Here is a 25,190-nt window from a genome sequence, read left to right as displayed (position 1 = left end):
AATATGTTTGTAGAAACAAGGTCAGGTGGACTTTGGAAATCAATTTTAATACTTTGTACCTCAAAGGGGGAAATTCTACTTATTACTGCTATGCTCCACACATACTAAATCAGCTCACATGCATGAGACCTTAAGTGCCAAAGAGCATTTTACGATTTGTCCAGAGTGGAACTAGTAACTTATTGTTGTACCGACCAAATATGGAAGCACTGCAATGTTTGGATTAAAACGCCCAATGCGCATTGGAAATTGCTTACTGCAAGTCATTTTTTTTATATATATCCACGAATATTACATCTAAATGCACAAAGGTAACGTACAGTTGATATATTTGGGACAACGGTGGCCCAACTTGGATTGTCATGGTAACCTGTCACGTGATCACATCGCCGGAACTGTCCGCTTGGGGTGAGGGCGAGCGTCTCTGACCTGTGCTGGACTTTTGATTTTTTTTTTTTTTTCCCAAGTCACCCTGCGCCTAACGCGGGTGCTGTCACAAGCCATCCATCCACACTACCTTGGGAGACTCGCCCGCTGATGAGATTAAAATCGAGGTGACGATGGCCAACGGAGGAGGAGGAGGAGGAGCCAGAGGATGTGGCGTCATACCCGGACAGAACCTCCTGCCAGATCCAGTGAACGCCGATCGTCTGAGCGAGATCATCCTCAAAGCCGTCCCTATGGCTGCCGATGGATCCACGCGCGCTTCGTAAAAACAACAACAACATAAACTATGGATGTGACATTTATTTTATCGGCCGTAATCTTTACACTACTCGCTCTGGTGGTCGCTACGTCGCTGCTAAACGGATCCTCCCGGTCGTCATCGTCGGCTCCGAAGCGGAGTTATACCCCGGCGGGACCCGTCGCGGACGCCGACACGGCAGGCGAGCCGGCGGTCAAGCAGAACGGCCACGTACCGGACACCAAGCAAGCGAAGGAGGCGGGAGACGACTGGTGCGAGCTGAGCGGCAGCTCCCACGACCACTGGGACGTGGTCAAATCTGTGCTGTCGGTGAGTGTCCTTCACATTTGTTTGCTTGCTCCGCTAAAGCTGTGGAACATTACGTCACTTTTAAGCTGTTTACCTTCCCCGCCCACTGTGTCCTGTCAAAGGACCAAAGAAAGTTCATGGAGAGTCAACTTGGAAATCTACCTGACTCCAGTGCTCAGAAGGAACAACTGTCTAACTGCGAGTCAATTTGTTGTACTTAAATCATCTTCCTTTCCTTTCGCTTTGTCCCGTTAGGGGTCGCCACAGCGTGTCATCTTTTTCCATCCAAGCCTATCTCGTGCATCCTCCTCTCGAACACCCACTGTCCTCATGTCCTCCCTCACAACATCCATCAACCTTTTCGTTGGTGTTCCGCTCGCTCTTTCGCCTGGAAGCTCCATCCTAAGCACCCTTCTCACTCTCTCGCCTCTGGACATGTCCAAACTATCGAAGTCTGCTCTCTCGAACCTTGTCTCCAACACATCCAACTTTAGCTGTCTCTCTAATGAGCTCATTTCTAATCCTATCCAACCTGCTCACTCCGAGCGAGAACCCCAACATCTTCATTTCTGCCCCCTCCAGTTCTGCTTCCCTGTTGTTTCTTCAGCGCCACCGTCTCTAATCCGTACATCATGTTCGGCCTCACCGCAGTTTTATACACTTTGCCCTTCATCCTAGCGGTGACTTTTCTGTCACGTAGAACACCAGGCACCTTCCGCCAACTGTTCCAGCCCGCTTGGACCCGTTTCTTCACTTCCTTACCACACTCACCATTGCTCTGTATTGTTGACCCCAAGTATTTGAAGTCGTCCACCCTCGCTACCCCTTCTCCTTGGAGCTTCACTCTTCCTCCTTCGCCACTCTCATTCATGCACATATATTTGGCTAATCTTCCTCCATCTACTTCCATCTTTCTAATTCTTCCTCTGCCTGCTCCCTGCTCTCACTCCAGATCACAATATCATCTGCAAACATCATAGTCCAAAGGGATTCCAGTCTAACCTCATCTGTCAGCCTATCCATTACTACCGCAAACAGGAAGGGGCTCGGCGCGGATCCCTGATGCAGTCCCACATCCACCTGAAATTCTTCTGACACCTGATTCTGCTGCCCTCATACATGTCCTGTTCTATTCTAACATATTTCTCCACCACACCAGACTTGCGCATGCAGTACCACAGTTCCTCCTTTGGGACTCTGTCATAAGGTCTTTCTCTAGGTCTACAAAAACACAACGTACCTCCTTCTGACCTTCTCTGTACTTTTCCACTGGCGTCCTCATCCTTGTTGTAACCTTAAATCCACATAACAAACATGGATGGCAACATAAACAAAGGCTCAATGCACTTGAGAAATCTTTCTTACTGGTGGTCTATTTGTTTCAAGTTCACGAAACAAACACGAGGACCAACTGAAACAAAGGCTCGATACACATTACAAGTCACTTTCTTCGTGCAAGTCCATTTGTAGTACAAAATAAAGATTTGTGTCAATAGAAACAAAGGCTTGATACACATTATTAGTCCTACATAACAAATCCAGATGAGAAAACACGAGTGCCCAAAAAATGACATCCATACATAAACCAGGGTGCCATAAACAGAGGCCCAAAGCAGTTATCACCAAACAAAAACGTTGTTCAATTGTCTGGAGATGCAGTGAGTTGTCAATCATCCCCAAGAGGGGAGTTTCTTCCTCCCTCTTCTCACCCCCTCATTCTCCCCCGCAGGAGGAGGCGCAACCTCATCCCCCCAACGAGGAGCCCGAGCCCCCGACGGTTGTGGCATCTCCGGCCGAGCGCTCCTCCTCCTCGTCGGCGTCCAGCCTGTCCGTGCCGCGGGTCGACTCCAGGCACACCAGTTTTGACTCGTCGTCCGAGGCCTCGTCGGGGCGTGGCCGGCGCGCCTTCATCGGGCTCTCGGACCAGGAGCTCCTAAAGTGTGCGTTCTCGTACCCGCAGACCGACGGAGAGGCAGAGAGCCCGGACAGCAACGGTGAGCACGAAATTCTGTTGACAATTTATCCAGTGCACCCGTACAGGTTACTGCGTAATTACATTGTTTTATTTGTAATTCAATTGTAATCCCTTAACTACCAATTGAATCAAATAAAATCAAAAGGTACGTGTGTACTGTTATTCTACTATTTTTTTCAATAATTTTATTACTTAACATGAATTAACCAATTTAATTGAATGAATTTAAAATAAATGTTTCAGGAAGATATTTTTATTAGTTGCAATAAATTAACAATTCATGAAATTCAGTGTAATAAAATATATTTTTTTACAATTTTATCTTTTAAAATAATGTAACCTCTCATTTATTAAAATGAGCACGTTGAATTTATCAAATTGTTGATTTTACTTTCACCATAAATGATCTTACCACATTTTAATGCAATTTAAAACATTTAATCTGTATTTATTAGTTTATAAATTACAAAAAATACGAAATTTCATAAAATTAATTTAAACATGAAATATATTTTTTATTTTACTAATACTGTGAAACCTATGTGTATGAACAACTTAGCTTGTGAACTATTTGATATTTTTTTTTTAATTACCTCAGGTTACACGCTATTTACATGACATTCATCATCATAAATTGTTTTTTTTCCACTTATTTGTTTGTTGAACTGTTTTTGTTTGTTTGACCAGGAAAAAAAAAACACCTGTAGGAACTCTAAACATTTAAAATTTTGCACATTTTTTTTCCACTAGATATTTTCAAGAGTTCCATTTTTATTACCACTTATCCTCACCACTTACCATGCATGTTTTTGGAATGTGGAGGAAACCAGAGTAGCCATATTTGTATAGATAAAGGAAATGCATGTATTTAATGTTTGACACCAGCCATAAAGAAAACGCAAACATATCACAAACCAAACACCACTTCTGTTTGAAGAAGGGACAGTTTTTTAATTGCAAAATTTTTTATGAAACGTGTATACGTCTTTCTCCGCAGAGAAATCGGAGCTCTACGTAAACAATTCCTTGAAGTACATCCCCGGAAAGTCGCGCTCCCACCACATGGAGATGATGATGTCCAAAGAGGAGCTGGAGGAGGAGCAGAAGTGAGTTTAAAAAAATAATAATAATAATGCTGTGACGTTCTGCTTCCATGTTAGCCAGCTTTTCACTCGTAGCTTTCCGCTCTTAAGCCGCTGTGCGATGTGGCCGAGACTGATTTAAGGTCACATTGAGTCTCTGCCAGTTTAGAGGATGTTCGACCCTAGGACATGACAGAGACCTTCTGGATTTTTCCTGGAAATATATCATCTTTCCTCCTCGTCTGATTATTAAAGGTGCTACTTCCAGGTGTCACGGGTCCATGCCCAAGTGTTAATTGGCTCTCCTCATACAGCAAGTCGCTCACTTGAACCATTGCTCAAATCGTTCAAATAAGCATAATGAGTTTGTGTGGCCATAATTTAATTGAATTTGTGCCCAGAGCATTAATACATAATCAAAACATGTATGGAAAAAAAAAATCTGCCTTTTAAATAAACCACCGCAAGAGACAAAGCTGAAAGAAAGTTAGTTATAATAACTAAAATGTTATAAACAACTTTCACTTCGACACGGTAATATAGTTTTTTTAAATTATTCTTTTAGTTATTTATTTTTATTAGCTACAGTAAATAGTGTGTATGTATTTATGCCGACCTTTGACCCAGCCGTTTTCCCAGGGTGCAGCGCGAGCAGCTGGCGGCCATTTTCCAACTGCTTAAGGACAACACGGAGACGTTCGGCGACGTCTCCGAGGGCGACATGGAGGAGCAGATGCGTCTCTACTCGATCTGAAAAAGGAAAAGAGACAAAGTTGACGTCACATGCCCTGCCTTACCTCGCCGACCAAACTCACCAGCACACTAGTGTTGACCGTATTCCATCAGCAGCTGGTTTTTGTGGTCCATTTGTGTTGTTTTGGCTGTTGTTCCCCGACTGGACTAATGCAGCTTAGCCACCAAGTGAGCAACTCCCAATATAAATGTCCCCCGTCCCCGTCAATGAAACACTCCGCTGTTGTTGTAATAAATCCAAACTAAACACGCAGGTGGAGTTTGTGTGTCTGTGACCGTGTAGCCCTCTTGTCGGGCAGGTGAAGGGTGACGCGATGGTCCTCCACACCTCCAGGATGTTTACTTGGCTGCTCGTCGTCTCCATCGTCATTGTATTTTCCGTTTTATATCAGAGAAACTTGTCAGTAAACATAAGGTGAGTAATTTTTTCCCCCTCTAATTACTTTTAAAATTTTGTGATTCCTTATTAAAGAAAGTTAAAGGTTAAAAACCTAACTTTATGCGACGAGTCGTCGCCATGTGGCTTTTTGGCACAATGTGACCCCGTTATGAGGTCAACATCCGGGTATGTGGTACATTCTTGCCCCATAATGCTTTTAAAATTTAAATTCAAAAGTAGTACGGAACAGTACATATAAAAATATCAGGAATACAAATATATAAAACTGTAGCAAAATAAAGAACCTGGTTCGGTAATTCTAAGACTATTATCCAACCCCCCCCCCCAAAAAAAAAAAAAATCTGAGAAAGGGGATTAAAAAAAAAGCCTATCGCATAATGATTAATCATTTATCTCACTGAATGGATAGGATTCCAATTACGCCATCTTGTGTGTCACAGAGGTCAGAGAACACAGGTGATAGGTGAAGGTTCTATCATTAATTTATCCGCTTGGTCTAAAGGTGGTGGTGGTGACGTTATTGGAAATCTATCCATACAAGAGTCATCCCAAATATAAGGCAGGTGCAAACATTTCTTTTTTTTTTTTTTTTTTTTTGTTTTTAGTCTCAGTTCAATGGAAATTATCCTCTTTGTATATTGTGAGACGGATTCGGAAACCATTTTAGTTGGTTTGCTCTACCATCGATTTGACAACATTTAGCTCTTTATGAAATTAAAACTAAAAAGTATAGATGTATTTCTCAAGTAATTCCTGGTTTTGCCCAATCCCAGTATGGCTGCTCATGCGCCAAGTTTTGTGATGTCATTAAGAGTTTTGTCAACTAATGATATCTGGTGGTGTGATAAAGGAAGCCTTATCACTTCTTTATTTATTTTTTTGTAATTTGGAAAAACCTCATTTGTGCTTCTTAATAATTTAAAGCTTGATTTTGTGTATGTTGCTTTAATTTAGCTGGACCACTTTTTCTGAGAAACTTAAAGTAGTTGTAGCTGAACCCTGGGTTGAGACGATCGCCCCAAACTGGGTGAATGAAGAAAACGCCACCGGGGGCACCGCTGTCTTAAACAGAACATCGCACGCAGAGTGTGTGAAGCCCCTGAACGTCACATCATTTGGAAATGTGACGGCGTACATCCCCATGCGTGTGGTCAGCCCAGAGACCCCCATCCCCATTCTTTTGAAGACAAACTTCTCCAAACTCCCGTCTTGGGATTTCGAGGACGTTTATAACCAGGATGCTGCACTCAGAAACACTGTAAGTAAATGTAAACGTAGTCATTTTTCATTGTAGTTCTCAAAAGTTGATTCCAAGGCAATTTTGTGGGCCTGGCGTGTGTTTTTTTTCACAACTAATTCGCTTTGCCGTGTTCCGCCCCACCCGCCTAGACGTGCCGACAATCTCTGAGGAATTCCAAGGACGAGAGCTTCAAGAAGGCTTTCCTTCCCAACATACGTTTGTTCCTACACAAGGGCAACATCAACATGAGCGAGTGGAACAGGCTCTCCCATTTCAACAACCCCTTTGGCTTCATGGGATTCTCTTACAAGGGTACAAACACATAAATTGCCATTTAAAAACGACTTTTTGTTTACTGGGGTTATCTTTGTCTGGTATTTACATTTTTCTGGTTACCTTAAACCAGGGATGTCAAACTCATTTATGTCGCATGCCACATTGTAGATGCGGTTTCCCTTCAGAGGGCCATCATGAAATCATGAAAATCTTTCACCTCATCATATTTACATGTGAAATTTATGAGCTAGTTTTGGAATTAGAAATCAAGGTTCATGTGTTTTTTAAGGTATTGCTGATGCTGGGGTACACAATAATTGCAAGCATTATTGTGTACCCCAGCAATCAGAGAAATCAGTACTATTGTGTACTCATTTATGATGTGACAATTTGGTATTTTGGTACAGATTCTATTAAATATCATGGAAGTTAATGCTCACAATCTGCATTCGCGAGCCACATAAAATCATGTGGCGGGCCGGATCTGGGCCCCAGGCCTTGAGTTTGACATCAGTGCCTTAAACTATGGGAACTATGCAAAAAAAGAAAATACATTTTCATAGGACTGCATAGAGAAGCATTCCAACTCACAAATGCAACCAGCATGTCTATGATCCATCCATTTTCTTTGCCGCCTATCCTCACAAGGGTTGCAGGGCGCGCTGAAGCCTCTCCCAGCTGTCAAGGGGCAGGAGGCAGGGTACACCCTGAACTGGTTGCCAGCCAATTGCAGGGCACATGGAGAAAAACACCCGCACTCGCAATCACACCCGCGGGCAATTTAGAGTGTCCAATTAAATTGTGTGTTTTTGGGATGTGGGAGGAAACCGGAGTCCCCGGAGGAAACCCACGCAGGGATGGGGAGAACATGCAAACTCCACACAGGCGGGTCCGGGATTGAACCCGTTACCTCAGAACTGTGAGCTTTACCAGCTGAGCCACCGTGCCACCCGTGTCTCTGACAATAAACCATCGAAATGTATTCCCAATGAGTATGGAAATTTGAAAATTGTATCCCTTTATCAGGCAGGGGACCATATTATGATTTAGAGTTACACCGAGGTGCTTTCATGTGGTGAATGTTTTTCTTGTTTTTATTAATTTTTTCCTTTTTCAGATGTTATGTCCCCGGTCAAGTTGATTCCCGAGCCGAAGGAGCCGCTCCTCTCTCTGAAGCCGGCCGGCGACGGTTGCATCCACTGCGCCGTGGTGGGCAACGGCGGCATCCTCAACGGCTCCAAGAAGGGAAACGAAATCGACTCGCACGATTACGTCTTTCGGTAATGTTTGGTTAGTTTTTCTATCCATCTAACACGAGTAGACTCACCTCCCTCCCCCCCCCCCCTCGGGGGATGCGGCTGTTTTTGTCAGGATGAACGGTGCCGTCACCAAGGGCTACGAGGAAGACGTGGGGAACAAAACGTCCGTCTACGTCCACACGGCTCACTCCATCACTGCTTCGTTGAGTTTATTCAAGAAGTACGGGTACAAGTCGGTCCCACATGATGAGGTAACCTGCTCGTCTACGTACTGTACAGTGGTGCCTTCGGATAAGTTTAATTTTCACCATGACCACATTCATTCCTCCAATCGTCAAAAACAATATATTTTTTTAATGTAGCACTATGTAAACGTGAATATTTATCACGTGTGCATCTCATTTTGTGCAGGGAATTAAGTATGTGATGATTCCCGAGGGCATGAGGGACTTCCAGTGGCTCGGAGGACTCCTCAGAGGCGAGAGGGTCCCGCTTGGCCCCTTCCGAAAAAAATGGTGACGGATATCCAGATGACAGATTAGGAGTGGATTATTTATTGTGTGGAATGTCCTGTTAAATACATCTCACTGGATTAAAATATGGTAGAAAAGTCCATTTATGGCGTCACGGTGGATCAACTGGTAAAGTGTCTGGCTCACAGTTCTGAGGTCCCGGATTCGAGGCCGGACCCACCTGTGTGGAGTTTGCACGTTTTCCTGGTGGCTGCGTGGGTTTCTGCGGGCACTCCGGTTTCCTCCTACATCCCAAAAACATGCAATAACTGGACACTCTAAATTGCCCGTAGGTGTGATTGTGAGTGCGGCTGTTTGTCTCCATGTGCCCTGCGATTGGCTGGCGACCAGTTCAGGGTGTACCCCACCTCCTCAGCTGGGGTAGGCTTCAGCACTTCCTGCGACCCTCGTGAGGATGAGCTGCTAAGAAAATGTATGGATGGAAGTCCATTTATTTCAGCACTCTTAATATAAATTCATTGAACAGTTGGAAAAATAATTTTCAGAGGGCAAATTGCTGCCTTTAAAAAAATGTTTCTTCTCAAAATAGCTCACACGGGGGTCCCTATTTGTTTATCTTTCAGGTGCCATACATAGGAAACAAAAAGTAGAAAAGTTAATTTCACAATTGTATAATTCTTACTTTATCTTCATTTAGGCCGCGGACGTACTACATGGGGCAGTTCAACGAGAGCCGCTTTTACGTCCTGCATCAGGACTTCCTGCGATATGTGCGCAACAGGTCCTTATCAGTTATGTACCACATGCATCTTATCTTAGCTTCATGTTGCTAGGCGGACAATGTCGAGAACAACATTTGTAGCCCTTTAATCCAATTTGGGCATCATTTTGCATGTCTTTTATTCTTGCCAGCAGGTTCTTGAAATCTCCGCACCTTAATAAACGTTCCTGGGCGATACTTCGACCAACCAACGGTGCTTTTACGCTATTCCTGGCTCTTCATACATGTGACACAGTAAGTCGATGGTCAGCTAATAATATCATGAAACGCATTTTCCTCATACAGTTCTCTCTGTCCATGCTAGGTGGATGCATACGGCTTCATGACGAGAGACTACACGAAGTACTCCAATTACTATTTCCAGAGGCAGATCAAAACCCGCGTGACTTTCTTCGCCAATCACGATTACAAGCTGGAAATGAGAACCTGGGAGAAACTGCACAACAGCACAATCATATGTCTGTACCAGAGAAGTGAGAAATAGTATGAAAGAAATGACGTCAGAATGAACCGAGTGTTTGGGAGATTTACCATAAGTTGTAACGTTCACGGGTGGCCATTTTAGGCACCAGTTCAATTTATGTCAAAATACATAAAAATAAGAGGAGAGGAAGTTACTGATGGTGGGGAGGGTTCGATACATGTGTTGAGAAATCCTTCATTTATGAAGTTTAATGGATTCCCAGAATTGTTTGTTGGACTTTGGAATTTCCTGTCATAAATGTCATTCTTTACTTATGGAGTCGTAAAAAAAAAAAAGAAAAAAAACATGAATAGCAATGCTTTGAAATCTCTCCAGTACAGTTTTTTTTGGTGAAATGTGTTACCACACTAATTCAGAAAGCATCTTTCATTCCGATTCCATTTTTTTGTTCTCCAGTTATTATGAGTGTAGTTGGTAAGTTGAAATTGAATAAATAAAAAATAATGGATAATCCACTTGAGTACTGGAAAAGACAGGTGGTGATATGGGCAGATTATTATTTTTTTCAACATTTGAGTAGTACACATCTCATGGAAAGAAAGTGAGTGAATTGGTAGACGTCTGATTACGATGGAGCTCTCATGGAAGAGAGCGAGAGGAAGACCAAAGAAAAGTTTGGTGGTTGTAAGCAGGGGTGACATGAGAGTATTTGGTGTCAAATGGGAGGATTCAGGAGATATGATTTGGTGGAAAAGGATAACAATATGTTACCCCTAATGCGACAAGCCGAAAGGAAAATATTTATTAACACACTGTCCCATTAAAAAAAAATAAAAAATGTTCTCCCCGTGCCTGTGTGGGTTTCCTCCCACATCCCAAAAACATGCAATAATTGGACACTCTAAATTGCCCCTAGGTGTGATTGTGAGTGCGGCCTTTTGTCGCCATGTGCCCTGCGATCAGCCGGAAACCAGTTCAGGGTGTACCCTACCCCCTACCCGTTGACAGCTGGGATAGGCTCCAGCACTCCCTGTCACCCTTGTGAGGATAAGTGGCTAAGAAAATGGATGGATGACCTATTGCACAGGTGTCAAACTCAAGGCCCGGGGTCCAGATCCGGCCTGCCACATGATTTTATGTGGCCCGCAAAGGCAAATCATCGGTGTCAAAATCCAGGATTCTTGTGAAAATATGTCCCAATATTTCAAATTTTCATACATCGTAAATGATAATGTTGAGATATTATCCGCATTTTTGTGTTACCAAACATAAACAATGGTTGTAAAACCCATCACCCTCGGTTTCGGATTCCCAAACTATTTCATACATTTCATGTGTGAATATGAGGAGGCAATTCAGGATTTCTATAGATTTCCCCATAACGGCCCTCTGAGGGAAATCGTAACTACAATGTGGCCCGTTACAAAAATGAGTTTGACACCCCTGCCCTATTGGATTTCTTTATTTCATAATATATAATCAACCATAGAATAATTATACATAATGTTATGTGTGTGTATTTTTATTCTTTATCTCCCTTTCACACTTTGATGTTATTATGATGCGGATCTTTTGTGATGCGGAATTCTGGAATGTTCCAAGGAGTGCCTATATAAGGACGAGAAGGACCGTCAACGGAGCTTCTTATCACTGCTCTTCGGACAAGTATACAAGTACATGCCGCATTGCATTATGCCTTTCGTCCTCGGACATTTCTGGAACGTTTGTTGACTTGGAATATTCGGACAGATAATTTCAGTCAGGAAATGACAAGCTTTGAGCCAGCAGGGGGGGGTTGTGTGCACATGAAGATGAAATTTAAGAGATTTTTTTTTTTTTTTTAAACCAATTGGGCAGAAATCTTAATGAGGCTTTATCTGGTGCATTTAGCCTACCCTTCCTGTTACTTTATATTCACCCGGGCATGTTTTTGTGTTTTTATTACATTTGAAGGATGATAGGAACCAGCATGGTGCAGGGCCAAACCCCAAAATGTGGTTACAGCGTTCATATTCTCAGTATACAGTGGGAGCAGTCCTTGGTCTGGTCTTCTAGAATAAAAATAGGTATTGTACCAAGTTAACCCACCTCTGGCAAGTGAATAGTACATCGCGCCCTTGCAGATAACAAATGAATCAATCTTCACTTCCTCTGTACACCAGTTGCCTAAACAAATCTCTTGGTTCACTTCAGCCCCTCCCTGGAACAAATGGCACTTCAGTTCCTTAGTACAGCTGTTGACTGAAGGAATCACTCAGTTCACTTAAGTCCCTCCCCAAGCCTGATGCTGGCCACTCATTGGCCATTCGCCGAAGTCCTCAAGGCCTGGACGACGGCAGGTCGGGGAGGTCAGTCGGCAGTAGCAAATGACTGACAAGTGAACTAATGACACATTTCAGTCAAAACGCCGTTAGACATTCCTGCAGATTCCACATTTATTTACCACATATTTTGCACTAACAGTCATTACCTACACTTTCCGCTGCTTCCTGGGATTTTAGTTGCCATCACAAAGGGCGTTAGTGTTTAGTATGCAGCAGAATTGTGAAGCTGTGTGGCGGCCGCCATGTAGCGTGTGTCATAAAATGAGGAACTGTTGCTGTGATAAAGATGTTAATGTGTGATGAGCGTGTATCTTATTCAAATTTCGAATGACGTCTTGTTTTCTTTTCTAAAACATGCTGACTGTGGGTTCTGTGCGATACGCTGACACGCCAGCAAGTTCTGCCGCATGCTGCGTGACGGTAAGAAAAACATTATTTCTTATTTCTTCTCCAGGACACATCTTAGTTCGTGTTGACCTTGTCCAATTTCTCAGCAAATTTAAAAAATAGATACAATGGTTTGATACTGTTGTCAGTAAATTGGTGTACGTTAAAACATCAAGTACTGGCTTACTTGGAAAGATATTGTAAAAAAAAAAAAAAATAAGTGAAAGGGCTAACTTCAAAAAGTTGTTTCATGTTTTTATTTAATCTTAGGCACTCTTAGTCCTCCATATTTAGGAGTTACAGGAATGATAATAACTTGATATGTTAACGCTTTAAAAACAAATTAAGTGGCTTTGCTATGACTAAGAATGATGACTGGAGTATGTCGCAAAGCGACAGTGGAGAAAATAAGTATTTGAACACCCTGCTATATTGCAAGTTCTTCCACTTAGAAATCATGGAGGGGTCTGAAATTTTCATCAGAGGTGCATGTCCACTGTGAGAGAGATCATCTAAAAAGAAAAATACAGAAATCACAATGTTGGATTTTTTTAACGATTTATTAGTGCGAAAGAGTTGCAAATAAGTATTTGAACACCTGAGAAAAACAATGTTAATATTTGGTTTCTGGGCTGTCGCTGAGAAACACGGAGTTTCAGCTCCCTCCATAAGATTTTCTATTGGGTTTAGGTCTTGAGACTGGCTAGGCCACACCAGAACCTTGATAAGCTTCTTACGGAGCCACTCATTTGTTTTCCTGGCTGTATGCTTCGGGTCGTTGTCATGTTGAAAGACCCAGCCACGACCCATCTTCAATGTTCTGACTGACAGAAAGAGGTTGTTCCCCCAAATCTCACAAAACATGGCAGCGGTCATGCTCTCCTTAATACAGTGAAAGAAAGGCTACTGTACCAAATATTAACATTGGTTTTCTCAAGTGTTCAAATACTTGTTTGCAACTGATTCGCACAAATAATTCATTTAAAAAAATCAGACATTGTGATTTCTGGATTTTTATTTTTAGATGATCTCTTTCACAGTGGACATGCACCTATGATGAAAATTTCAGACCCCTCCATGATTTTTAAGTGGGAGAAGTTGCAATATTTATTGCAGGGTGTTCAAATACTTATTTACTTCACGGTAATGTGAAAAGTGAAAATGAAAAGTATTGTTATCCTTTCAGAATTGTATATTTAACCCTCTGATGCATGAATTGTGACAGGCTTGGTCATGATTTTTTTTTCCAGAAGTGTTTTTATGCCATTCATCCATTTTCTGTAGCGTTTACCCTTGCTAGCGTCGCCAGCGTGCTAAAGCCCTTCCCGCCTATCCTCGGGCGGGAAGCTGGCTACACGCTGAAGTGGTCCCCAGCCAATTGCAGGGCACTTTTTCTCAGGACATTCACCATCAAACATTATAATCTTACTGGAAATGAACTAATTCAGGAACGAACTGCTCATCAAAAGACTTCAGGGTCAGCTCCTGGAGTGCCCCTTAGCAATCGATTGTCTTATTTAGAGACATATAAACCAATGCTTTAAAGAAAAGTTACTTTTTAGTAGAACCTTGAGGAATATTGAGGGCCCAGTTTCGTCAGATCTCGGAAGCTATGAGGGTTTGGTCCTGGTTTGTACTTGGATGGGAGACCACCTGGGAATACCTGGGGCTGTAAGCTTCTCTCCCCCGGCTAAATGCTGAGGGGTTGCGTCAAGAAGGGCATCCGGCGTAAAACTGTGCCAAACAAATAAGCGTTCATCTAAGATGACACGCTGTGGCGACCCCTAACGAGACAATCCTAAAAGAAAAGAAGAAGTTGAGGCCTATTGAAGAATCATGTAATCTTGCGTCAATTGCTGATGACAGAATTATACCGGAACCGCATACAAACGTCCTTTTTGTTAATGCAGTGAACCGAGGAAACGCACAGGTGGGGTTTGTGTGTTTTGTAATGACAAGGCACCGTGTGTGTACAGTAACCCTGCCCATTGTGCGATTGCCACAAGGTGCCACATCCCTCCCGCCCCCAGCAGAGCCGCGATCCTTCCAGCCGGGCAGGTCCAATGTGCGGCGATGGCCTTCCACACATCCAAGATTTTTACTTGGCTGTTTTTCATCTTCGTTGGGACTGTCTTTTTTGTTCTATATCAAGAAAATCTAACAGTCAACATCAAGTAAGTGTATTAATTTATTTTTGTAAAACTTATTTTGTATATGGAGTATGGGAACTATTGTTCTTCTGCTGTTTTAATTGGGTCTGAAAGCAATACTGGTTGAGAGGTCTTGAACTCTTTGTGGCAAAATTATTGAAACCTTTTACTTCAAAGAACTAGACATACCAAAATGTAAACTTCCTGTCACTTCAAGTGGTGTTTCCAAAGAGCTCAATAAATTTAATGAGAAATAATTTTAATTAGGGCTGTAGTAGTTAAGGAATCCCATCGAGCAAAAGGAAGCTGGGGAAAATACTGATGTATGATGATTTTTATATTTTATCTTTATTTACCTCTTATTTATTTGGGGAGAAAAGTTAAAAAAGTGTTTTTTTTTTTACTAAAAGATTAAATACTGTGGTCCTTTCTGATACAAGTGAGTAACAAATTGAAATGTGTTGGGATGTTATAAACCTTTAAAGGATGGATATTTAAACTAACTGTGCAGCAACACAAGTAGACAGACAATATAACAATACTCAAAGGCACTTTGTCTTTTTGCAGTAAATCAGTAGTATTACTGCAACTCATTGAGTCAATTGTGAAACTCGTCTCAGTGTGAAAGATGATATAATGCCGCATTTATAGGGTGAGAATCCTGAAAATAATTTGATATTTGATGATTTTAATCAGAGTCAGTGTTGATTGTGGAATTTTAAAAAAGGTATGGCTGCAAGCTAATTTTGTACACTGAGTGTAAGCAGACGGACGGCACAAATGTAAAAAGTATTCGAGCCCTCTTTGAGCACTTGCTCTCACTTTCTCCTCCAATTCAGCTGGACCACATTCTCAAGGAACTTTGAGACTGTCGTCACAAAATGGAATCGTGAGCAAGCAGCCCCCGGACCGATCGCCTTAAACGCTACAGCACCCGCCAAGTGGGTAACCTCAATGCCCGTCACGGAGTTTGAAGGCGAGAGAGAAAACGTGTCCACCCGCGGCGTCGTCGTCGTCGTCCCCGTCCCCGTCCCCGAGACCCCCATGCCCATCCTCCTGAAAAAAGACTTCTCCAAACTTCCCGTCTGGGACTTTGAGGATGTGTACAATCAGGATGCTGCACCTCCAAACGGCGTAAGCGCGCGCCACGGCGAGAAAGGGAAAAACAACGCCTGAATTTGAATTCATATTTTTTTTCCCCTTCCTATAGAGTTGCCGGGAATCGCTGCGGAATTCCAAGGAGAAGAGTTTCATGGAGGCTTTCCTTCCAAATATACGTTTGTTCCTCCATAAGAGCAACATTAACATGAGCGAGTGGAACAGGCTCTCCCATTTCAACAATCCTTTTGGCTTCATGGGATTCTCTTACAACGGTACGTCAACGCGTGATCGGGTGTCGCTCAGAGACAATCTCCTCAAGATTCCCCCCGCGAATCGGGGAGAAATTCCAGCCTCCGGCATGGTTTCACATAGCAACAGGAATTTGCGAGGCATGTCTATTATAGAGCTCGTTGCATATGACGTCAGCATTTTCACGGTGCTGTATTGCCGGTCGAAAAGAGCTGCTCGACAGTGTGAGGGACATTGAACCGGAGCAGAATATTCACAATGCCCCGAGACTTGTTGTGCTGTTGGTCGTTACAACAGACGAGACAGATATTCAAAGAGATCATTTTATGGAATACCAGTTGAAAAGACGAAAAAAGATCGATGGATTTCGGAAATTAAACGTGATGGATGGTGCCCAACGACTGTGTAGCAATCACTTCACTTCTGGAAGGAATTATTATTCTCAATCTCAAATTTCCAAGAAGTATTTATAATGCCAAATTGGCTCATTAGAGAACAATGCGTATTAAAAAAAAAAAAAAAAACGACAGGGAGTCATCTCCAACGTACACGGAAGCGTGTTGCGGCCACACGTTAAACTTCTGTAAACCTCTCCCGGACGGATGTGGAAGAGTCTAAATCTAATTTCTGTTCTTCAAGTATTTCCAGTCAGAATAATTAGTGAAAGAATTTCAGCTACGTTTTAATTTTGTGATATTGTGTATTGATAATTGTTTATTATATGTACGCTGTGGATGATGAGGACATTGTATTCTTTTATATTTAAAATGAGGATTTGAGGTTTGCTACATAGTTGGTACATTGTGATTACGTAATGAACCGGAAGAAGAATGAAGGTTAGACGGTGGAGTGGAAATATGGACAGTTGAGCGAAATAGTTTTTTGATCATCATCATCATCATTATTAGCATCATTAACATCCATCATCATCCTCAATCCTCATAATTTTCTTTGTATTTTTGTTCAATGACCTGGATTTCCTGTGCCCATGCAATGTGGACACAATTTTATTTCTATAGTTTTCTTTAACCAAACCAACCGCGTCATGGATTACTTTTGTTTCCTCTTTTTTGGTGCTCGTGAAGAAGGAATAATGCGTCAAGCTTAGCCCATTTAGGAAACTACAATATATATATATTTTTTTTAATATGCATTGTTCTCAAAAGAGTCCAATGCCTATTTAATAAAAGAAAATAAACCCTCTGTCACGGAGAGGTTTACCGAAGTTTGACGTGTGGCCGCAACAACACTTCCGTGTACGGAGCAGCCGACTCGCTGTATTTTTTTTTTTCCAATCATAGTTAATGAATGCGAGTTTGTGTAAAACCAGGGGTCATTTATTTAAATATTGGTATTAAAAAAATCGGAGTCGCTCCATTTATATGTGGGACTTATTCTTGATTGAGAGCAGATCCAGGAACGGAGTATTTGTATGCATCCAGACATTTCTACGCTTTCAAAGTCTTCCGCGTAAATCTCGACGACTTACTCACCAGATCCATGTGTAGATCCAGTTGTCCGAGACAAGCGCAAGCGGGTTAACAGTCCAATTTCTTATCGGCGAAAACATCGACTTCGACATTAAATATGGGTCCTCTATGCCAAGTGTCTCTCATTTTTCCACGTTCCTTCGTTTATGATCAGACAAAACTCTGGGCGTCGTGCTATAAAACATATGTTCGCGTCGTGTTCTACCGACTTAGCAATGAACAATGCTTTGTTTGACCGCCACTTCCGGCTAGTGACGTGATTTAATGACGTAGGTGCACGAACTCCATAGCGGGGGAGGGACTTGTTGCCACAAACTTTACACCCCAGCCCAGAAAGTCAGCAATCTTGGATCAAAGCAGCCATTTTAGGTTCATTTTCTCCAATTCCAGGACCCAAGAATTTCCTCTATAAACTCAGCCCACATCCCAGCATGCATTGCGCCATGAAATGTGGAAGTATTGCCGGAATCTTAGATCTTCGTAAACATAAGGCTCAGTGTCACATTGACTATGTGTTTCATTTTTATTGTAGTTTGGTAAATGTGTAACTTGTGTAAACCTTGTGTTCCATGTATAAAAATCCCGACTGTGGGTTGTCGACAATAGAGCGGCGGCGGCGGCCCGGTCGGTTCAGCTGCAAATTTAAGATAAGCAAAGTGTATCTTCACTGATTTACTTTGCAAGTCATCACAGTTCCTGTCAACTCATCTCATTGTCTGGGTGGAGCATGTGAAGTTTAATCATTCACAATAAGAGATAACACGTAAATTAAAAAAAAAAAAAAAAACATCTTATTTTTTTAACAGATGTAATCTCCTCAGTCAAGTTGATCCCAGAACCAAAGGAGCCCCTCCTGTCTCCAAAGCCAGGCGGCGATGGTTGCATTCGTTGTGCCGTTGTGGGTACCGCCGGCATCCTGAACGGCTCCAAAATGGGGAAAGAAATTGACGCGCACGATTATGTCTTCAGGTAATATATTCTTTCGTTCAATTTCAAGCCCTTTGGTCGACATTTAGTCCTGTCACTCCTTTTTAAATCGATCTCGGCGATTTTGTGATGGACAAAATCCTTTAATTTTCAACTGTGCTCGATAACCCGGCAATATTTTCCATTGGTGGACTGGGCATGTCGTGAATTATGAGTTGTCATGCAATATTATTTCAGTCTATTCTTATTGGCGTCACAAGGTCAACGTGATTCTTTCTCTTTGAAATCCAGCAAGCTTCAGGGTGTTTTAAATAAATATTGCTCGAGGCGTGCGCTCACACAATACCTCGCAAAGGCGAGATGGAGCCAACAGGCGATTTCAAAACCAGTTTGTCCACGTCTTGTCCAACACGGAACGCTTCCGTGTGGCTTTGTCCTGCAGCATAGCGTGGCGATGCCATCTATTTGGAATGTGACGTTCAACCCGAAATGTGACTCGTAAAAACGAAATGTTATATCCACCTTATGTCGCTTGGTCTAATGACTGACAATGTTGTCTGGTGGGGTTTCTGCCGAAGGAGCACATTTTGACAAAGTCACAGGGTCAGTTGAGGGAAGGCCCGGTTCTGTTCCTGGTGGCTAATGATTGACATGAGGATTTGGGGGGCGGCACCCAAACAACTCATTCGTTCAGAGTGTAGTGATTGGAATGTATACTGACCAATGTGTCAAGAACCTCCGGTGCAGGGCTGGACCCAAATGCAGGACTCCGAGACGAGGACATGATGTTAAGCATAGTTTTTATTCAAAGCTGAGGTCGTACACGGTGTAAGCAGTCCGAGAAGGCAGAGGTACAGAAACACTAAGCAAAGGCAGGATCCAAAAACGTGAAAAGTGAGGTCTGATGACTAGGAGACAAACTATGAACCAGGACTTGACTATGGAACATAAACTAAGACAGGACTAAACTGAGGTGGCACAGAAGCACTGTGACGAGGATAGCTCATAACACTACACTATTCTCAGTGGTGGAGATTCCTACTGTCGGGGAATGCAACTCACTAACTCCGGGCACAACGAAGTGGCTAATGCCAGTGACAAAAAATCCAACTTAAATATACAGTCGAATTACAGTCCTAATGTGAAACAGCCGTGAGATCAATACTTTCGTCCGCACGCTGCGTTGTGGATGGAGCCGTCCTCCATGGCGTGACGGTGTTTTTTCATGCCGGTATGCACTTCACTTCGTGGGAGGAACCAAAAACAACACAGATTGTACAACGGCGTCACACGACAGTACGCTATCAGCGAAAAGGAATTTTTGTGTTTTCCAATGACTAGTTGGCAATAGAGGGAGGGAAAAATGTCGTGCCCACTAGACAGGAGAAGTGACATTTTTTTGAGGGGGGGGAGGTGTGTCACAAGGACAAGGGACCACAAGAAGGTGACACGAAACTTGGTTAAAGACTCGGGAAGACTTCCATTTTGTGTGGTAGCAGCCATTTTAACATCAATTTTATTGCAGTCACAATTTCGGAAAAGCTGCTAAAAATGTGCGATACAAATTCTATAGAAATCTATAGAATTCTATAAAGTTTGTACAGAACAACTTCTTCTATAGAATTTTGGCTGTGATTTTCTATCGGATTTCTACAGAACAATAGAAATTTCTTTTATCTACGTGCTACGAAATTTTAACTGTATATACCAGTTTTGCAACCATTTTACTTTTTTTTGCAAGAAGGCGGCAAAATTTGATGACTCTCCAATAACTCCACAAGGTCGTAGTTATGATTTTGAAAGTTTTTGGGTTCGTCAGGATGAACGGCGCCGTCATCAAGGGTTACGAGGAGGACGTGGGGAACAAGACGTCCGTCTACGTCCACACGGCGCACTCCATCACCATGTCTCTATATCTCTTCAAGAAATACGGCTACAAGTCGGCCCCCCACGACGAGGTACGGCTACCTTGGACTGCATTCACGCATTCGTTTGTTATCCCTCAGTCGCTCGCTCACGCGGCCCGTTTCGTGCAGGGCATCAAGTATGTGATGATTCCAGAGGGCATGCGGGACTTCCAGTGGCTCCAAGGACTCCTCAGGGGCGAAAGGGTGTCGCTTGGCTCCTACAAAAACAAACGGTGAAGAATATCCTTCCCCGAATATCAAACAATCACAAAATGGTACCAGAGTATTGATACGCCCAACAGTTAAGTATGTTGCTTACTTTGACATTTTTTTGTCATTTCTTAAAAACCTTTTAGAGCTTATTAAATATTATTTATTAGTATTATTAGTATTACTAAGTACAAGAGTATAGTAATTAAGTCAGTATATTATTATGCAATATTGACAAACATTGTCCTTAAATGCACTTATAATTAGGGGCCGTATTTGTGCAATTGAGGTATTATTGTCGTTAAGTGCATGAGAGGGTGCTCTGTGAGTGTAAAGTAGAATATTATGGACTGCAATAGGTTTAAAAGTCGAATTTACAAGTACCGTAATTTCCTGCCTATATTTTATATCGAAACATGTACATATGTCTCTATAAAATATATCTACCGTAATTTCCAGCCTATAAACCGCGACTTTGTTCACACGCTTTGAACCCTGTTTATGCGGTGATGCAGCTAAGTTATGTATTTTTTTTTCTAACGGCCATAAGAGGGCACTCGAGCGGAAAAGGTAAGAGTGAGACTGGTGGAATATATGTGTCGAGGAAGTGACTTTTACCGGCCCTGTTAGCGCTGTGGTAGCGTGTTGCTGCTGTGTTATTGGCTTGTCTTCATGATATTTACCGGGTTTATTCGAAACACCCTGTTAGCAATCGCGCTAGGGCCGCACTAGCATTAGCGTGGCGCTGGTGTTAGCAAAAAGTGTTTGCGCGGCACTAGCGTTAGCTCCGTGCTAGCGTTAAACTTTTTCTGTGTACCGTCTTTCTTTGTAAATATCTCGTATTTCAATGTGGGCAGTTGGAGCTTTTACACGGCTGCGGCGTACGTATGTACCTAATGATATTTCCTTTATAAATGTACTCGATGAGGCTTTTAACCAGGTGCGTTCTTTAGGCCGGGAATTACGGTACTGTATTTTCATTGACCATCTGATGAGGGACTTTACATTATTTCTTCAGAATTGATGTATTTATCGCACACTTCGGGTACCAAATTTGGTTCCTTGACCAATGAAGGGAAAAGTAGAATAACTTTATATATGTTTTTTTAATTTCTTTTTTTTTTTTTTCTTCACATTCAGGCCCCGGACGTATTACACGGGGCAGTACAACGAGAGCCGCTTTTACGTCCTGCACCAGGACTTTCTGCGATATGTGCGAAACAGGTCGACCTTGATTTATTATTTACCACGGTGATCATTCGTACTTGGGGGCGGGGCGCGGGAAGAAATACACCCAGCGACACGACGGTGGGCATACTTCAAATGACTGAATCATGTTTTTGTCAATCTTCAGGTTCTTGAAGTCCCCCCACCTGAACGGACGATACTGGACAATAGTCCGACCGACGAATGGTGCTTTTACAATCTTCCTAGCTCTCCACACATGTGATAGAGTAAGTTCTTTTTTTTTTTCTTTTTTTAACAATGATGTAACGACACACAAATATTTTGCCCCATCCGATATTTTCCGTTGGACGCAGGTCGACGTGTACGGCTTCATGACGAGAGACTACGCTAAGTACTCCAACTACTATTTCGAGAAGCACGACAAGAGTCGCGTGATTTTTTATGCCAATCATGACTACATTCTGGAAATGAAAACCTGGGAGAAGCTTCACAATGACAAAATCCTGCGGCTGTACCAAAGAAATGAAAAGGAACCCCCGCCAACAAAAACGTAACAGGGGAACACTGTCCGTTTTCTTTTTTGTTGCAATGATGCAGTGTATCCACACTCCTAAAGACGTTTGAAGGATGCTTTTTAGCACTATTTATGTTGACTATATTTTGACTCTTGACGCTAATACTGAGTTCTGGTGCCGCTCGTAGTTTTGATGGATGAAATTTCAATGAACACACTGAAAGCTAATTGTGAAGAAATATTTTTTTTTGGACTGAAACTGCAGTGATGCAGTTACCGTAATTTCTGGCCTAGAAGCCATTACTTTTTTCACACGCTTTCAACCCTGCGGTTTATGCGGTGATGTGGCTAATTTGTGCATTTTTTTCTAACGGCCGCAAGGAGGGCACTCGAGCGGTGGAATATATGTACCGAGGAAGTAACTTTTACCGGAACGGCCCTGTTAGCGCTGCGCTAGCGTGGTACTGCCATGTCTCAGTGATTTTTACTGGTATGTTTTTTTTTTTTTTTTAAACGACCCTGTTAGTGCGGCGTTAGGGTTAGCACGGCGCCGCCAGCGTTAAACTCTCTGTGTACCGTCTTTCTATGTTAATATCTCGTGTTTCAATGCGGGTTTTAATGTGGGCACTTGCGGCTTTTTTACAGCTGCAGTGTATGTATGTACCAAATGGTGTTTCCTTTACAAATGTACTGGGTGAGGCTTATAACGTGCGCTCTGTTGGCCGGGAATTATGGTACTGTTGTTGTCAGATTTAAAGTCAGATTAATTTATTTATTTTTGTACGCAAGTATAGGCAAACTTCATAAGTACCCGATATCTTGGATGAAGACTGATTTCAGCTTATACTGTTACCGCCCATCACCCAACCCTCATCTGTTCTCTTCACTTCACTTTTTTTTCATCCACACTGCATGTTAGATGTTTTTTTTTCCCGTCCAATCAGATCAGCCTCAATGCGGTGACATGTAAATCTCCAGTTCTCTGCAATGGGCCTTCAGAATCAATATTGCTTATTGATGTATCTTAAACTATATTAGCAACTGGAGTGTTTCTTCAATCGTTACCGATGTACGCATTTTGATATCCTTTGATTGGCGTGTCAGAGCAAAAATGTTACTGCTCGGTTCATATACCAAAACAACATCTGTGGTGATTTGCACACATTGATATATCTATTTATCATTTATTTATCTTCGGTGACTATGCTCATTGTCCGGCTGAAAACTTGTACATCTACATATGATTCATTCTTTTTTTTTTCACAAATCAATACTATTGGTCTCTCCCAACACCATTTTTTTTTACATATGATTAATCAATTTGAAGAGTTGAAAATAAGTTGAGAACAAATCTATTAACCCTCTCGGATGCTCAAGTGTCCTGAGAAGTGTTGTAAATTTCCACTTCTTCCCTCATTCTGCTGGAGCATCCAGCCTGAAACGCTGGGTGGTTTTTTCTCCGTTAATTTTTTTTTTTTTTTTACACACGATGCTGGTGTTTTTGCGGTTGGGGTCACTGCACGGGGAAACATTATCGCGGTCGGGCACGGTGTTGAAGCTCGGGTGGTAAAACCGACTCACCCGATTGCACACCTTGCCAAAGTGAAGAATTCAGAGCTGGGCTGCGGCATTGTCTCCCCGACATGGGTTACTACACAACAATAACGGGGGAATTAGCGATGGTGTGCTAAATAATCAAGTCATGCAATGTCTTGGATTTCAGTCATGACTCAGAGCTAGTTGGGATAAATAACATTTGCACTGTTTGTGGGAAATAAATATATATTATGTACATAATGCATTGATTTTATGATTCCCCCAATCAGCTTCAGTTACATTCACTAACAACATAGCAGCGAAGAGAGAGGAGTGAGTTTACAAGATCACAATCGGTGTCGCCAACTCGGCGACTTTTCCGGCACTTTTGAGCGTCAACCTTTGCAAAACTATGAAGTATTTTAATCCTCCTACTAATGTACATGAGAAAAGTGGATTGAGAGCGCTGCAGTGGGTCCGGCGAGACTCCAAACGGACAAGCCCAGTTTAAAGTCTCATTTTACGACCTTAAATAGTTTACTATTTAAAATGTTTATTCGTGATTGTGTTTGGGTACATGTTTTGAATAAAGGAAATTTATTTTTCCAAGAGGAAGCACTTTCAACATTATCTGTAAAGGAAAAAAAATATATAGTGTATTTCTGTTTATGTATGTTAATGCTTGAATATTTGTGTTTCAAAGCTTGTTTGGTACCAAGGGGAAAAGGCAGATCTCCATAAAGAGGAGGGGGGGCATTAAAAATTCAGTGCATCACACATTTAAATGGTCGATGGAGCTGCCTGTGTTGATCCACTTGGCCAGCAGATGAAAAACGGGAAAAAATAGCCGTAAAAACAAAATATTTTGTTGTTGTTGTTGTTTTGGCAGCAATACGCATCCGTAGGAACGAGCTGGCCCATTTGATTTTAAAAATTAAGACGTGGCCCCTGAACTCAAAAGCTTATTTTTTTGTTCGGTAAACAAAGGTACTTCACCGTCAAAAAGTTTATGTCGCCTCCTGCAGGTTGAATTGAATACAGCAAACGAAACTGCAACCAGAAGTTTTTAACTGCACAACGCACATTCGCCACTGTGAGGCGTTCAAAAGCTGACGAAGAGCAGGAATTGTGAACGCCTACACAGTTTAAAATAGTTAAATGTACTTCGTTGGTGGTTTCTAGGGTAAATAATATCATCTAGCAATGACAGCATCAGTAATATTTGTCACAGGTATTGTACAGGATAAACGCAATTTCACAACTATTTTAAGTTTCATGTTATATCAAGGAGTTGACTTCGTGGTTCTACTTTTACTAAGGTACAGAGTCAGTACTTTCGCCACCTTTCCACCACCTACACACCGGTTGGGGATTATTGCTCAAGGTACTCATTTGGTTTGAGAAAAAAAAAAGTTTACAGAAGGCTGAACTTCCCCATATTTAAACAACAATACAAAGGCGTTCAATGGCTGACAAAACACGCAATGAGGCCTCTGATAAGGAGCTGCTAATACAATCGGACAAGTTATAGTTTCCTGCACACACACGTG

At 42.2% G+C, this 25,190-nt stretch overlaps 3 protein-coding genes across 8 annotated transcripts; all 3 read left to right on the top strand.

The window, feature by feature from the left end:
- The first annotated feature begins 56 nt into the window (after positions 1-56).
- On the top strand, positions 57-5,057 carry LOC133496105 (matrix-remodeling-associated protein 7-like). The gene is made up of 4 exons (XM_061811363.1): positions 57-1,015; positions 2,724-2,988; positions 3,967-4,075; positions 4,691-5,057. The coding sequence occupies exons 1-4, from the start codon at positions 734-736 to the stop codon at positions 4,803-4,805; spliced, it is 771 nt and encodes a 256-aa protein (XP_061667347.1). The 5' UTR covers positions 57-733; the 3' UTR covers positions 4,806-5,057.
- LOC133496102 (alpha-N-acetylgalactosaminide alpha-2,6-sialyltransferase 1-like) lies at positions 4,835-10,170 on the top strand. Of its 4 annotated transcripts, none has more exons than XR_009793722.1 (10): positions 4,835-4,972; positions 5,104-5,219; positions 6,159-6,462; positions 6,594-6,756; positions 7,838-8,000; positions 8,092-8,230; positions 8,391-8,494; positions 9,150-9,244; positions 9,368-9,467; positions 9,538-9,583. XR_009793722.1 is itself a non-coding variant. In XM_061811358.1 (10 exons), exons 1-10 carry the CDS (start codon positions 4,835-4,837, stop codon positions 9,715-9,717), a joined length of 1,491 nt encoding a protein of 496 aa, XP_061667342.1. In that variant the 3' UTR covers positions 9,718-10,170. The 4 variants fall into 4 exon arrangements, 3 of the variants coding, with proteins under 3 accessions (XP_061667342.1, XP_061667341.1, XP_061667343.1); XM_061811358.1 differs by having other exon boundaries at positions 9,150-9,233; positions 9,538-10,170; XM_061811357.1 differs by having other exon boundaries at positions 9,150-9,233; positions 9,365-9,467; positions 9,538-10,170.
- A 155-nt stretch (positions 10,171-10,325) lies between these two features.
- Positions 10,326-24,388, top strand: LOC133496104 (alpha-N-acetylgalactosaminide alpha-2,6-sialyltransferase 1-like). 3 transcript variants are annotated; one of them, XM_061811360.1, is made up of 11 exons: positions 10,326-12,005; positions 12,376-12,401; positions 14,375-14,542; positions 15,358-15,652; positions 15,729-15,891; positions 18,165-18,327; positions 20,105-20,243; positions 20,322-20,425; positions 21,543-21,626; positions 21,757-21,856; positions 21,944-24,388. In XM_061811360.1, the coding sequence occupies exons 3-11, from the start codon at positions 14,442-14,444 to the stop codon at positions 22,142-22,144; spliced, it is 1,350 nt and encodes a 449-aa protein (XP_061667344.1). In that variant the 5' UTR covers positions 10,326-12,005; positions 12,376-12,401; positions 14,375-14,441; the 3' UTR covers positions 22,145-24,388. The 3 variants fall into 3 exon arrangements, with proteins under 3 accessions (XP_061667344.1, XP_061667345.1, XP_061667346.1); XM_061811361.1 differs by having other exon boundaries at positions 14,345-14,542; XM_061811362.1 differs by having other exon boundaries at positions 11,313-11,330.
- Positions 24,389-25,190: the final 802 nt, after the last annotated feature.

Source organism: Syngnathoides biaculeatus, chromosome 22 (genome assembly GCF_019802595.1).
Source record: "Syngnathoides biaculeatus isolate LvHL_M chromosome 22, ASM1980259v1, whole genome shotgun sequence".
Taxonomy (NCBI): domain Eukaryota; kingdom Metazoa; phylum Chordata; class Actinopteri; order Syngnathiformes; family Syngnathidae; genus Syngnathoides; species Syngnathoides biaculeatus.
This window is presented reverse-complemented; position numbering and strand designations above follow the sequence as displayed.

Bases quoted from the DNA above. Each gene is read 5' to 3' on its own strand.
- LOC133496102 (XM_061811357.1), top strand. From the start codon at position 4,835: ATGCCCTGCCTTACCTCGCCGACCAAACTCACCAGCACACTAGTGTTG. The intron at 6,757-7,837 runs GTACAAACACAT...TTCCTTTTTCAG, and splicing joins CATGGGATTCTCTTACAAGG to ATGTTATGTCCCCGGTCAAG. The intron at 9,468-9,537 runs GTAAGTCGATGG...TGTCCATGCTAG, and splicing joins CTCTTCATACATGTGACACA to GTGGATGCATACGGCTTCAT.
- LOC133496105 (XM_061811363.1), top strand. From the start codon at position 734: ATGGATGTGACATTTATTTTATCGGCCGTAATCTTTACACTACTCGCT. The intron at 1,016-2,723 runs GTGAGTGTCCTT...TCTCCCCCGCAG, and splicing joins TGGTCAAATCTGTGCTGTCG to GAGGAGGCGCAACCTCATCC. The intron at 2,989-3,966 runs GTGAGCACGAAA...CTTTCTCCGCAG, and splicing joins AGAGAGCCCGGACAGCAACG to AGAAATCGGAGCTCTACGTA.
- LOC133496104 (XM_061811360.1), top strand. From the start codon at position 14,442: ATGGCCTTCCACACATCCAAGATTTTTACTTGGCTGTTTTTCATCTTC. The intron at 20,244-20,321 runs GTACGGCTACCT...CGTTTCGTGCAG, and splicing joins AGTCGGCCCCCCACGACGAG to GGCATCAAGTATGTGATGAT. The intron at 21,857-21,943 runs GTAAGTTCTTTT...CGTTGGACGCAG, and splicing joins CTCTCCACACATGTGATAGA to GTCGACGTGTACGGCTTCAT.